At 34.6% G+C, this 15,257-nt stretch overlaps 1 protein-coding gene and 1 long non-coding RNA gene across 3 annotated transcripts; one reads left to right on the top strand and one right to left on the bottom strand.

Annotated features, from left to right (window-relative positions):
* Positions 1-1,017: 1,017 nt before the first annotated feature.
* ABC1 (ABC transporter 1) lies at positions 1,018-5,427 on the bottom strand. 2 transcript variants are annotated; one of them, XM_089607344.1, is made up of 9 exons: positions 5,274-5,427; positions 4,686-5,138; positions 4,134-4,362; positions 3,684-3,836; positions 3,431-3,589; positions 3,085-3,244; positions 2,512-2,621; positions 2,250-2,366; positions 1,018-1,695 (listed from the first exon to the last, which is right to left on the bottom strand). In XM_089607344.1, exons 2-9 carry the CDS (start codon positions 5,135-5,137, stop codon positions 1,312-1,314), a joined length of 1,764 nt encoding a protein of 587 aa, XP_089463470.1. In that variant the 5' UTR covers position 5,138; positions 5,274-5,427; the 3' UTR covers positions 1,018-1,311. The 2 variants fall into 2 exon arrangements, with proteins under 2 accessions (XP_089463470.1, XP_089463471.1); XM_089607345.1 differs by lacking the exon at positions 5,274-5,427 and having other exon boundaries at positions 4,686-5,263.
* A 5,816-nt stretch (positions 5,428-11,243) lies between these two features.
* LOC149404975 (uncharacterized) lies at positions 11,244-12,653 on the top strand. The gene is made up of 2 exons (XR_016295472.1): positions 11,244-12,043; positions 12,154-12,653. It is a non-coding gene; the product is annotated as an uncharacterized LOC149404975 (long non-coding RNA).
* The last annotated feature ends 2,604 nt before the right edge of the window (positions 12,654-15,257 follow it).

Genomic DNA, 15,257 nt, shown 5'->3' with positions numbered 1-15,257 from the left:
AGTAGATTTGTGGGCGACATTGAATAAGTAATTTGAAGAGTCTTAATGAATGGATGTAGTAATAAATTTGTCACTAAATGGATGGAATTAGTGGCATAGGCTGGAATTAGTGACATAAGCTGGAATCAGTGACATTTGTCACTAAATCACTGAAATTAGGGACTTACGCCCAATTAATTCAAGTGATTTATTGACAAATTAGACGCTAATTTCAGTGATTTAGTGAAAACAAGCTGGTATTAAATCCACTTGATTTAGAGTGACAATTTTGGAACGTAAACTTAACGAAATGAAAATCACAAATGGACTTGTGAGGGACATTGAATAAGTAAATTGAAGACTATTTATGAATGGATGTAATGATTACAACTGCTATGTTTTACAAAAGTAAAAAATATATCTCATCACTGCACAAATAAAAATACACAAAAATAGATGTATGAGAAACATTAGTAACAATTTGAAGTTTACTATTTGCAAGAATCTAAAAATACAAAATTTAGTTCCAAGTGTGTCACTAATTCCGTAGATTTAGTTACAAGTGTGTCACGAATTCGACCTGGTTTAGATTTAGTGACAAACCTGTCACTAAATATTGAAAACGTGAGAATGAGAGAGTAAAGTGTTAGGAGAAGAGAGAAAAAGATTATTTTTAAAAAGTTTTGATTGGTGGAAAAAATTGATAGTCGTACTTGAAAGAAAATATTTTCTTCTCTTTCTTTTGATTCGAATCATGCAAATTTTGACCACTCATAAAAAGGTAATTTTTATAATTTTATAGATTTTGGGAAAGTGTCTTTCAGATAGTCCTACTTAGTGAAAATCCCTTGTTTTTATCCTCGCAAAATTCACAAAACGCTGATTTTATTGCAGTTGTAGGGTAACTAATCACATTGGCATTTCATTGGCAAGATGAAGAACAAAAAATACAATTTCCAATATCAGTAAATTGGCCAAACATTACAAGCTTGATGACCCATCTAAATCAAGCTATGAATAGTCATTAGTTAACTCCAATTTGATCAAACCTTGGATGGCAAATTTGCATCCATCATTATTAACTTCTGAAATCAATATACAGACTCATAAATAAATAAATGGTCTACATAGATACACAGAAACTTTAAAGTTCCCATATACAATCTTTATAATAAAAATAAAAAATACCTTTCAATTTCCCTCGGGCCAACTTAAATTTGGCTGGCATCGAATATTATTGGCTACTATAATCAAATTACTATTCGTAATAATAAAACTCAAGTAACTATAATCAAATTACTATTCGTAATCATAAAACTCAAGTAACCTGTCTCAAGTTGCTGAGACCATTTCTTCTTCGTCCTCGAAGTCATAACGCTCGTGTATCTCGAGCAATAATTCTCTGCACGGCACAACGGCGCCGAGCTTGATGCAAGCGAGGAAGGCACCGGAGAGCTTGCGGTGAAGACTGTATGCCTCGTCCGGCGGCGGAGTCAGGCGGTGCTTCAGCATCGTCGCGCTGAGGCTCGAAATGCTCTGCGTGATGTTGGTCGACCGAAAGTCGTACGTTCCGTGCCTCGAGAACGGCAGTCCCACAACAAAGCCCGCCTGGACGTGGGCCTCTATCATCACCTCCGATTCCATTCCCGTTATGAACCCGAGTCTCCGTGACATCTCGACCACCCCGTCTCTATCCCCGTTTGCGCATGCCAGTACCTAATTTGAATTATATTATTTAGAAAATCATAATTTAGGTCAAATCAAGAAACAAGCTTTAAAACATCAAACCAGTTTCTAATCAGGTCTGACGAGGAGTAAGGGTGGCGATCCTAAGCTTGGGAAAAAGCTAGAGCAAGATACAAACTAGAGAGCAATCTGTCACTCTCGTCAGATATTGAACAAGAGAAAAGAACGAAAATCAGGGGCGAGAGCTGAAAGACATTAGGAAATACTTGTATTAACTCTCCCTAAAACAATCTAGCGGGTAAATCTCGGTCTTTGAAAATGAAACACTATTTTTTTTTTATATATAAAAAAAATGAATATACTAATATCATTATGAACTCATCCGTTAGCTAGCTATTATTTATTGCAAAAAAAAAATATCTCTCCCCTTAGATCTTAACACAAGAATAGTTCTGTATTTACAACTTTTTTCCTACACCCATGTGTATGTTTGACAAGTTGTGATAGTGTTTGTCGTGTCGGGCGTAAAACAAATAAATGAGCAGAGAAAATATAAGGCTAAGAAGAAAGAAACAAGAGCTTACCATTCTTAAGTAGTCATCGACAAACTGCTTGGGGAAGTCTCGAGCTGCTCCAAAATCTATGAGATTAATTATGTTTGCGGATTCATCGTACAAGAAATTACCCCAGTTTGGATCGGTCTGCATAAAAAAAAATAATAAATAAATAAAAAAATATAAAAAATAAATAAAAAATAAAAAATAAAAAAACAATTTGAGAGAGAGAGGGAGAGGAGGAAAATTCATGAACTAAAACCCCCCAAATCAATCAAATTTGAGCACATGCCTGCATGAACCGAAACTCGAATAACTCCATCAACGTGAGCTCTAGCAATTTCTTGCCCACGTGGTTACGCGTTTCCTGGCCTAATAATGCCACTTTATCAATGGGGATCCCTGTATAAAGGAAAAGGTTAACCTCGTGATTGATAATGAAGCATAACAGTTCTATATCTCTGGTCTGATAACCCAAAACCTACTAGGTATCGATTTACAAATGATTTATTCTTCAGCAGCAAAGCCAAGTTGGTTTCATTTATAGACACAAAATATGTTTTTAGTCTTGGAAATGAAGTTTGACTAAATATGTACATTGAGAATTTCACTCTCTCCGATTAGTTTTATCTGGTTTCATCCATGCTGGAAAAAGCACTAGATGATATTTTTCCTCGTATAGAAAAATATCGGATTCAAGCCAGAGTACTCTCATCAGATTCAGTTCACAACATTCAAAAGGCAGTTATATCAAATTAGGATTTAGGATCCTCTTCATTTATATGTGGTCGTTGTACAAGTTGCTAGTGACTAATAGGTGACTAAAGGTACATATGAAGGACCATAAACGCTACTGCTTACTTACCAGAAATTAGCTCTGTAGTTAAGACTCTTTTACTCGATATATCCTCGACAACTTGAGGCACATAGAATCCTTGTCTGTTCGATAGCAAGTCTCGAAAACGTTTCTGGTTTCCTAACTCCATTTCATAGTCACACTCACGAGATAATTCTTCTTTTGCCACCTTGTAAACATACAAGGAAAAACACAATTTAAATCATCAACAAATCTGACATGTTTTTTGCTCAAATAAAATACTCTATACCATAAGTTACTAAAACACCAATGTGTCTCTTATAAAGGAACAAGCTGAAGTCGGAAATGCTGATATTCAATCTAGCCATAACTGACCCACAACAAAGATGAATACCTTAATGGCTCTGTCAAGGTAGAGTCCTTTGGGAATCAAATTCGTATAATTCAAGAGAAGTTTGACATTCTCAATATCACTTTCAATGCTATCAGCAACACCCGGGTACTGAATTTTCATGGCAACATCCAACCCGTCTTTTGTGACAGCTCTATGTACCTGTAGAAAATCGTATTAGAAATACCATTAAGAGGAGACAATAGAAATGAGAGAAAGAGAGCAAGAGGAGAGAGAAGCAAAAACGGTGTCAGACCTGGCCAATGCTCGCGGCAGCTAATGGCTCATAGTCAAAAGATTTCAATTTGGATGACCACTCGGAACCTAACTCGGCTGTGAGAACTTGATCAAGCTGCTTTCTTGGCATCACATCCGCACCTTGACGCACGATGTCAAGAGCAGCCAAGATCTGTACAAACATATAAATAATATTGTTAAACATCATAAGGTTTAATCTCAAAGCAAAATACATGACCTGATAAACTCTGTTAAGTCTAATTTATCTTTCGGATGCGGATCTTAACACGTCCCGGCAAAATGGTGGCTCTTTGGGCCCACTCACCATGTGTTCCATCTCAAAACCAATTTCCAACGAGATGAGTAACTTATGACCTTATAACACCTCGTGAAATACTTTTTTATCTTTTTGACAAGGGATCTCAAACAAACAGGCAAAATATAACGCGAGAACATGCTAGGAAAGTACCGGAGCAGGGACGAGGGATTCATCCTGAATGCTCAACATCTGGCCGATTTTGAGCGCAGCGCCACGCATCCTACACAGAGCCACAGCCAATCGCTCTGCGTTCTGAGGAGACAGAAACGGGGAAACACTCGTGGAATTCTGTGAATCGGACGCTGGATTTCCATACACAAGACGCTTGGCTGACTCTTGAAGCGTTCCCCAAGCTAGCCCAGCCCCTAGACCAGCAAACCTATTACACGCATCATCAGTAACAATATATATATATATATATATATATATATATATATATATATATATATATGTTGAGAGAGTATTTATAATGACGAACTTGCAGATTACAAGCAGAAAGTTATAAGGTTACTAAGGCTGGTTAAGATGAAGTAGAAATTCCATTCACCAGAACATAAAATGTTTCATTCAGTGGCAAACCAGCTCCACCAAGTATAGACGAAAACGTCTCAATAGTTATATTCATGTCCCATTTTCTTCATTATGTCTATAATTATATATATATATATATATATAGAGAGAGAGAGAGAGAGAGAGAGAGACCCGAGTGCTCTGGTGAAGGGTGTGGAAGGAACACGTCTCTCCCTCGGCCTCCGCCGCTTCGTGGTGGTGTTAATGGCGGTCGTTGTTGAAACTGTCGGAGAAACTCGATTGAGATCAGATGCACCAGAATCAGAAACGCCAATAGGAATCTCCCGCGTCGTCGCCGGAGAAGATGGAAAGTCGACATTATGTTGAGGCTGATCCCGGTGAAGATCGGATTGAGCAATTTCTTCTTCGCCTTCTCGTCCATTCTCAGTACGAAGATGAGGAAGCCCATGGTTAGGGTTAGGGTTAGGGTTAGAGAATGGACGGGGTTTGCCTTTCGTGATGCCGGCGAGGTCTGTAGCGCCGAGCAGGGCTTTCTTGAGCAGAGATTGATTATCGAAAGAGGTCTTCGCGAATTCCTTGGCTACCAGAGACACGCCTTTCGCTACTCTTCCTAGTTCCTCCATTCTATACGGATATGGAAATGAAACCGAAACCCGTTAACATTCCATTTCTCAAGCTCTGAGTGTTTGATATATAACAATTGACAAAGAGACGCAATTTTGAGATTGTGATTGGGAATCTAGACATACGAAGACATACCTGGAATCAAGTCTTTGACTTGAGACCTGATCAATGCGTTTTAAGGGCAATGGGAATGGGAGTCTGGTCACGCCATTCAAGTTTCAAACGAAAAGGAATGGCGGAGACACAGCAAGCGTAGAGCCAAACGAGAGAGAGAGAGAGAGAGAGAGAGAGAGAGATTGCACGCGCGGGTTTGCACGTGATATTTTTAGGAATTTTGACACAAATATTATTATCAACTAAAACTTAAAATTTGAGAATTTTATTATTGAATGAATTGTGCAAAGACGGGTATATCTTCATAATTTTGTGACAGACTTATCACGAAATTATGTGTTTCGTGCAAGGTTCGTCCTACCGTTATAGTTATCGTATCGAGACTTTAATTTTTGGGGTAAACCGCTTACTGGAAGAGAAACCGATGGATATTCAAACAAAATAAAAAAAGAAATCGATACCGGCATGAAACCGTTTACCGTAGAAAAAACCAACAAGAAATGTAGGAATCCCAAGGGTATTCAGACAAATATTTTGTAAAAATAAACACATTTTTCATAGTTCATATAACAAATACATGATATCAAATCAATTCATCATCACAAATCATCATATGTATCATTAAATCATCATATTCAACTCAAGAACATCATTAATCATCATAAGCATCATATTCATTTCAAGAACATCTACTCAAGAACATCATATTCATCATCTACAACATCAAAAAACTCAGATTCGGATTAAAAATCAACATTTTAATTCGGATTAAACTAAAAATACATAGAAAACCATACAAAACAACCAGTAAACTCATATTCATTGATTAAACCCTTGAAATCATGGATTAAAGTAAAAAATGATCAAAAAATGAAAAATCCAAAAATTTGATAAACCTCCGAAACTTACCTACCGAAAACCAAAGAAATTTGACAAAAAAAACTTGCGACGCACGAAAACCCTCGGAAAGCACTGAAAAGTACCGGAAAGCGCCGATAAATTGGAACGAAAACGGTAAATGTCGAACCAGTACCGGTACTCTCCAGTAAGGCGGTTTCCGTCCGGTTTCCGATCGGTTTCTCCGAAATGTCAATCCTTGGTTTCGTGAACGATTTTAAAAATTTCATGACAGAGCGATCACGAAATAAAAAAATAGTCATAAAATGATATTTTTGTAGAAAAATAATTATCTCCTTTGATTTAAGTAACAGAAGTGTAAAATTTTAAGTTTGGTTGATTTTAATTAAGTGACATGAATATTTATGTTCAAAATTCTTTTTTCTAATCATAAAAGTATCCAATTTAGTTTATTTATGTTGCTTCTTACTTAAACCTATTAATTTCTTCATTATTTGTAACAATTCTTATATTTAGGAGGTTGCACTATCTTTATTTTGCATGCAAAATACAGAAGAGAAATAAAAAATAAATAAATAACTTTTTTCTATTCACCCATTTGTAAATTTTGAAATGAATTTATTCTAGAATTCTTTAGGAAATTTGAAAAAAAAAAAAAAAAACCAAGTCCAAGATTAGATTCCTATACTAAACATTATATATAAATGTGAAGAATTAGTAAATAAATATATATATATATATATATGTATATATATATATATATATATATATATATATATATTAAACAGAACATAAGTCTACAATCATAAAAAAATCGATTTAAGTATTATATGATAAATATATATAAATTATTTTAATTTTTTTTAAACGAGCAATTGATTTCACTATACTACTACAAATAACACTTTTAAAAGAGACGTTTTATTTTAAAAGTGACATTTAGATGTTAAAAGCGACTTGTCGCTTCTAAAATTTTCCCGCACTTTAGAAGCGACATGTCGCTTCTGGTTTCATGAAATTTTTAGCCATTTGTTTTTGCTACTCAATTTTTTATTTTTTAACAAAACAACGTCGTTTTATCTGACATAAAATTTAGAATCGGCTAGTCACTTCTAAATATTAAGTTAGACTATAAAAGCAAACTCGTTTTTCTTCACCGAATCATTTCTCCATTTCGCCCAAATTTCAGAGTTTTTCCTCTCTCGGTTCGTTTCTGTTGCGCCTCCGATGAACCTAGCTATACATTTGCCACCTCTATCTTTGATGAGTTTTCTTCCTTCTCTCTTTCTCTCTCTCTCTCTCTCTCTCTCTCTCTCTCTCTCTCTCTCTCTCTCGCTTCTTTGAAAGCTCCGGCCACAACGCCTCAACCCCACGCCTCCTCGCTGCCACGCCTTGTAGCCCCGATTTAGAAGCGACATACTTTTAAAAGTCAAATAGAAGCGACTTTTTTATCTTAAAGGTGTTATTTGTAATAGTGTATAGACCACACTTTTTTAGTATTGAGAACACATTGTATGGGTATTCTTAAAACCACTACTATAAAAATGACTTTTAGAAGCGACGCATCGAATTAGAAGTGACATTTGTCCTTTAGAAGCGACTAGTCACTTCTATCCTATTCCACGGATATACAAACATTTTGCCTTGAAAAAGTCATATTGTTTGAGCTTAGTAGCGACAAGTGGCTTCTAAATTTTTCCCACCAGTTAGAAGCAACTTTAGAAGCGACACGTCGCTTCTAATCTCTCAAAAATTAATTTTTTTTGTTTTCTCCACCAAAATTTTCAGATGTTAACAAAAACGATGACGTTTAGTGTGGCCTAGACATTTAGAAGCGACAAGTCCTAGAAGTAGCCAAACATATCAACTTGGATCAAAGTGGTGTGCGAAAATATTGATCCGCCATGGTTCATATGCGTAGGTTGCTCGGATCTCTTTGAGAAACTCATTGACGTCATCGATCACCGGTTTGAGGATCATTCATTGATGCCTATTGCATCGTTGCAGTCTAACTTTCACCTCCCCCATGAGAAAGTTGTTTTCCACCACAATTTTGTCCAACCCGAATAGCTAGCACTTCGTCAATCGTGGGAATTGGTCTCTGGGAAATGGTCACAAAAGCGTCAATCAGATAGGCACTCAATATCGTGGTACTAGGGTCTTCCACCATTTCTCATCCCATCATGGTGCGGAGCCCGAGAATTCTCGCATTGTCTCTCTAGTGACATGGTACTCTGAATGAACCGAGTAGAGGATCTCTTTAGTTCGAAGTGCCACATAAGTCTATACAAAGACTGTGACTTGCCAAACAGAATGTTCACAATGTCGTTAGCGCCATAAGCTAATGGGGATTCGATATCCTTCAAATTCCACTTTCGTCCTCTCATGAAGTTCGGACTCTCCCCCAGCCATCAGCGATGGACAGTTGCAAGATAGGTTGGAAAGACCATTGTCGTTGGATTTATAGGTCTAAGAATACTTGGATATTGTTCTTGTGTAGAATTTATCGAAACTCTTTCTTCAAGAAGTTGCATTCTCAAACCAAGCCTTTGATAATCTCGGAGTGGGATGGTTTGCTTGTGATAACCACAACCGAGGAGGTAGGGAAGTATTTAGCTCAAGTCACATGTGTCGTCAAACAATCCAGGTTATGAACGATCTGCCAGGCTTGTATCGCTACAAGTGCCAAGTTCTAGGATTCCAAGTCTTTGAAACTCAACCTTTGTTCTTCTTGGCAAGCTATTCCCATTTCCGTCAATGAATCTTCTTTTTCTCCATTCATCCCCACCAAAACGTGGAATGGTTGCACAATATTGTACTACAATTTTGGAATTCTATAACGCAAAATAAACCTCCGTAGAAGGATTCTATAATGGTTTCGTATTGTTGTAGAAGATTCTACAACGGTACAAAAAACCGTGGTAGAAAGTCCAATTTCTACAATGATTTTAAAATCGTTGTAGAAAAACTTAACTTTCTACAATGGTTCTGTAGCATTGTAGAAATGCAGTAAAAAAAACATATCTTCATGTGTCGTAGTGTATTGGTCGCTACAGCAACACATTCTTTAACACTTTCACGAACTCAATTTCAATTTTCGCATATATCACAATTTCAAGCAAACAAAATATTTTAAACGTAAACAATCTCGACTAAAAATATTGATTATTTTATAACCTAAACTTATGAAGATAAAAAATTTGAGCATAATCTCCAAGGAATTGAAATCGAGCATACTCGCACACCAATTTCAATCTAAACTAAAAATGATTAAACAAAGCCCTAGAATAATCTCAATGGAATTTGAGCAAACAAATAGAAGAAACACGTGGTCACGACAGTTGAGGTAGTGGCGAGGCTATTGCAGCGGCAAGATCTGCAGACGGGGTCTGAATTTGGAGAACGAGATATATATATATATATATATATATATATATATATATATATATATATATATAGAGAGAGAGAGAGAGAAGCAATTAGAAAATGAAAATATATGACCATTTATACTCGAACCCTAGATTTATTGGGTTCTCAAAGTGGCAAGGAATTGCGCTAGTGGCGGCGAGAATGTCCAGTTTTACACAACATGTAAACTATCCCGTTGTGTAAAGTTTTCACTACGGCGAAAAGGCAAACTTTATGCAACGGGACGTTTGTAGCCGTTTTGTAAAGTTCCCGCCCCAACGAGAATGTATTTTGTAGCGGTGAGTTCAATTTTTTTGACTTCTTACAATGAATTAATGGAGTGGAGTTTAGGATATTGTAGTCCGTTGAGGCGAGAATGTAGTCCTCATGTGCCATGTGACATTGATGGAGTTTGGGGGCTCCCATTATGCTTGTGGGGTTTACATGGCTAATATCCGGATACTCAAGTTAGAGGCGTCCTCGTTAACCTCTCAGCGAGATTCGAGGTTTTCACCCTCGAGATCGGGGTTGTCGTGAAGTCTTGTTTTGGTTCTTATTCGTAGATTCCTAATGAAACATGCTCTGGGGAGCTTTCTCGTTGAAGACGGCATCGACAATGATGTCATGGCCTCTTATATTTATGATCACACAGGTGAGACGGATGAGACTCGCCTGGATATGTTCCATTATGGTGTTCTGATTGTCGTGAATTTGTCAAGACAACACTTTTCGCATGTGGATTATTGCTCTCTTAAGCTAGGCGAGTTCAAGCCCGGGTGTTGATTACAACACATCCCACCGGTGGGGTGTCTCCCTTAGTTATGGCCAGATGGCTAGCCATTCTTCGTATTTGAGTTTGAGGTCTTCTATGGAGGAAGTGAGTTGTTGGTGGAGAGCTTGTGATTGTTCTCGAGGTCTCTTCCCTTTTAACGTCAATATGTTAACATTGTTTTTGGGTCGACACTTAGAATTATACGTGGTTCTATCGAGGACCGGACGTGGGTTGAAGCATTATGAAATCTTCTGAACTTGTCATCCCCTCCTCGCCAGAAGGATGTTTTAATTACTCATCGCCTCACCAATGGTTGGCCTTTGTGTACTTCGTGCTCTTCATGTTATATGCGTTCATCACGTTCTTCGTGTTTTTCATGATCTTCGGATCTTCTGGTCTTTCCATTCCTCGTGTTTTTTGAATCTTCGAGCCTTAGAGTCTTTGTGTTAGCCGTATTCTTCACCTAAGAATCAAAAAACGTGAACTAGCGAGGCGCAAAGTGTGAAACCCCAAAATATAACCTTTTTAAATTCTAAATTTGAGTTATGTGTGAAATATGGTTATAGAGATTTTTTTAATATCTAATCTTTTTCTTGAAAGTTAAATCCAAAGAAACTTACCTGAGTTTTTACATATATATATATATATATATATATATATATGTGTGTATATATAATTGTTATATAGCTACGTACGAATATATAATTAGTGAAAAATTATTTATGTATAACTTATATAAATATTGTTGGTAAACGTGGCTCTCAACAGATTGTTTAAAATTTGTTAGTTTTGGTTACTTTCCTTTGCCATGAACCTAATATATAACTAACAACGTTATATATAAGCTAATATCTAAAATATTATATGAAATTACAAAGGCATATCACATATATATTGGTAACCTAATATATATATAGATATATATATATATATATATATATATATAAGCAAGCAGGTCCTCAACATGCCTGCTTTAACTCATTACCTATGTACGTATAACCTTCAACATGCTTGATGTAATTATATGCCTATTTCATGTCTTTTTTTCTTCATCAAATATGGTTTCACCGCCTCTATTTACTCTAAAGGCGCTTCTATCTCATGTGCTCATCAAGATGCGTGCTTAGTGTACAGCCATTTTTTTTTTGTCGCTTATCCTTTACATAATACTCTTGTGTATCTCTTATTTTTGCTATTAATTCAAGCCGTGTAATATTGCATGTTCACACTTGGGTCTTTTATACACTGACACCACACAAAACAAAAATAATAAGATTTTAAATTACATTAATCTTCCTTGAGCTACTATTTTATGTTAGGTGTAATGCTGCATGGTGGACACGTAGGTCCTTTAGCTACTGTTGTACTGTAGTTTTTTGTATATATCACACTCTGTGTAATTTGTAGTGTATATCTTCTTTGCATTTTATTAAGCAAATTTTAAAGAATTGTCCGATAATTTTTTTCTTATTTTACTCAAGTATATCGTGTATTGTTCAGATTCAATCTTCTTAAGCGGCCACAAAAAGTGTGCTCGGATAAATTGAGCTTTACAATTAAATAATGAGATTTAATATTCTTACTGCGCGCTTATACAGATCTCTATTTCATTCAGAACAAAAATCAAACATAAACTCTTCTCTCTCTCTCTCTCTCTCTCTCTCTCTCTTCAGTCTAGAGCAAAGTTCTACACTTTGTGAACTCCCTCTCAACGTATTCACACAATTTCCCGATTAACCTAAATAATTCGAAGGTAGGTTGCCTATTATCTTTGTTTCGTATTTGTGGATTTGTCACTGTTTCAAACAATTTATTTTTATGAGCTAATGATTTAAAATTTAGTTGAATTTGGATCAACTTCAGGAATATTTGGCGGTGCTGCAGTGAGAATACCAGAGTAAATGGTTGCGGTGACCAAGTTTGACCAACTTGGGCGTGTATTCGGTGATTCCGAATTTTGTAGGGAATTATTGAATTTGTCTTATTATTAGTTTTAGGATTTGAAAGTGATATTTTTTATTTATATATCTTGCCAAAAATATAGCTAGATGTGTAAGATTATGGAATGGCTTTTGGTAGGAGTTTTTATTTGATGAAAATAAATGTATTTTCCTTTCGAATAGCCATTCTGTTTTTCCTATTTGCTTGGAATTCTTCCACTCATCTCATATATGCATAATAATATGCATTTGTTTGAAGGTTCTCATGCTCTTTAAAGTCCTTTTTATGTGAGTTGATACATTTGTTTGAAGTTCACTGATTTCTTTGAAGTTCCAAGGCTCTGAAATAAAAATATACATTTGTTTCCATTGTAGAAAAAGTCATATATTGATGTTGAAACTGTTCTGCACTTCATTTCAGAATCACTGAAGTGTTGCACTTGAATATTCATTTCCATTTCATATTTCGTTATTTTGAAACTTACTACTGGTTTATAATCAACACTTTTAAATAAATGTCACTTGCAACAAAGTGAAATTCGATGTGGATTACAAAACACATATATCAAATGATTATTATCATTATATATTTTTATCGTAGCACACTGAAATATAATTTTGCATCTAAATGATAAGAAAATACGTAGATATATTCAAACACTCGAGTATCAAAGATATATAATTATCTTGAATAATAAAAAAAAACTGGAATAAAGTGTAGTATTAAAGTTTTTATAGGTCTGTTTATCCCACCAAAAATTATACGCAATGAGTTAAAGTACTATTATATTAAATAAAGAAATTTATATGTAACCTTCTCTTAAACTAAGAAAAAAACTAATTAAAATACTAAAAAAATTTAGTTTTAACAGCTCTATTTACCACAAAATTTAATTTAAACATCTTTAATCACTTTCATTTTGCTCTCAATGGAAAGACTATGAATATTAAAATATCTTATTATATACATTTATATATATGAAAAAAATATTCTTTTTTAAGTATAGCTTACAAATATATCATAAGATAATGTACTGAAATGACTTCGTTTTTCATTTTTGATAAGGTTTTGATAACGTTTTACTAATAATAGTGTGGAAAAAAAATAAACGTGCAAAGTAGGTTTTGGCATTCTTTTGATAATGTTTGACTTCAGAAGCGAATCTGATCTTTTAATTTATACTGTGTTTATTTGTTCGAAGAAAAACATTCGATTTATATTGCATAAACATTGCGTATTTCAAATACGCAAGTATTTTAATACTTATTTTAAAATATTTAATGATATTGGGTCAAACTCCTTGAATCATGTATCTTTTGACTTAGTTAGACGCTTGGGTTGAAGCAACAACTTTTCAATTTCGTACCATGATAACTGTTATGAATGAAGTGAAACAAAATTCTATTCGAAAAAATCATTTTTGTTTATCTTAATTGCTTGATTTCTTATACTAACTTAATTTATGCGTAACAAATTTCATTATTTTACTTCGTTTAATTGTTTTGAAATTTTCTGATGTCTTTTATATATAAGTTGATGTTGTTATAGTACGAGTCTGAATAATAAGAACATAGTATCTTGCGTGTTTGTTATATACTGATAATGTATTCCAAAACCAAGATCATAAATATATATTCGATGTTTCAACTATGAATAAGTGGCCGGAAGTTTTGAGGATGTTAAGCTTGGCTGGAAGCCAAGATGTTGTAATTTTATGGCTGATGAGTTGAGTAAGTGGGCATTTATCAATATGTCAGATGATTGTTAGAAACACTTCATTCCCCCTATAGTTTTATTTTCTTAAGTTGGCCTTGTGCATAATGAAGTTTGGAGATTAAAAAATCTATGATTATTTGTGACAAATCACTTATTCTTTTTATTTTCATTTTCCATATAGTTGTTAAAACTAACACGTGCGTAGCACGTGGGCAACTCACCTAGTATATATATATATGCTCATAATAGATATCACATTAGTTTTAGTCTTGCTAACGATTCTTTAGAGTTTTATTTTTATCGGTCCATTAAAAGAAGCTTAGGTTTAAAAAAATCGTATATATAAAGCTCATTAAGATTTGAGGTTGTGTTTCTTTTTTTCTATACACTCCATCAGCTCTTTCTCATGCTCTCTACTGATCTCTCCGTCCCTATCCTTCTCCATCACTTCTCTTTTTCACCATAAAACCCTAGCAACCAAATAAATAGATATTTCCCTCTTTGTTTTTGAGTTATGTGATTGTTAACGACTAATTTTTTTCACGACAGTCTAAGAAATTAGGTATGTAATTCGAGTTCCTTCTCAAATTAGTTTTTTTTTTATTGATTGTGGTTTTATTTTGAATAAGCTTATAGATCAAAAGAAAGTTTTCGGTTCGGATTCACCAAAATCGCTTCTTAAAATGCTTATGGCTTCAAAATTTATGCTTTTTGCGTCGATTCTTTTCGTAAACGCTAGTTTTAGATGTATTTTAAGTTCAATCGAAAAAAATTATCATATTCATAATGTGTCTTCTATTCAAATATATAATTTAATTTTTTGTTACAATAAATCAATTTTACGTTTCAGTTGTTTTGAAAACAGTGCCAATACCAATTTTTCGAACAAGTTTTAGAAGTCAATAATATATTTGTTTTATTTTTAATAAATAGTTAAATAGTATTTTTGGCTGCAGTTCTTTACACAAAGTGCTCAAAATAATGTTTTTTTAGTTACTAGAATTTTTACAGAAGTTTTCCAGAGTTTTAATTTTTTCCGAAAACTCTAATAGTCAAAGGTAATTTAGTAATTTCACGTTAAATCTCGTTTCTAACAGTTTCCAAAACCTAGAACCTGTCTTCAATCACTTTCTTAGCTGATTCCTAATAATCATTTATCCCGATTAGGTTGTGAATCAATTGGAGCTTCTATTTCCGTCTTCGACCAGAGAGTTTTACTCCCGAATCGTCAAGGTGAGAATAATCTCACTACAACACAGATTAGTTCAAAAATAAAATACAATGAGTATACTATCTGAATTAGTTAATTA

This window comes from Urtica dioica, chromosome 2 (assembly GCF_054948205.1).
Source record: "Urtica dioica subsp. dioica isolate 48M chromosome 2, U.dioica_male_clone48M_v1_H2, whole genome shotgun sequence".
Lineage (NCBI taxonomy): Eukaryota > Viridiplantae > Streptophyta > Magnoliopsida > Rosales > Urticaceae > Urtica > Urtica dioica.
This window is presented reverse-complemented; position numbering and strand designations above follow the sequence as displayed.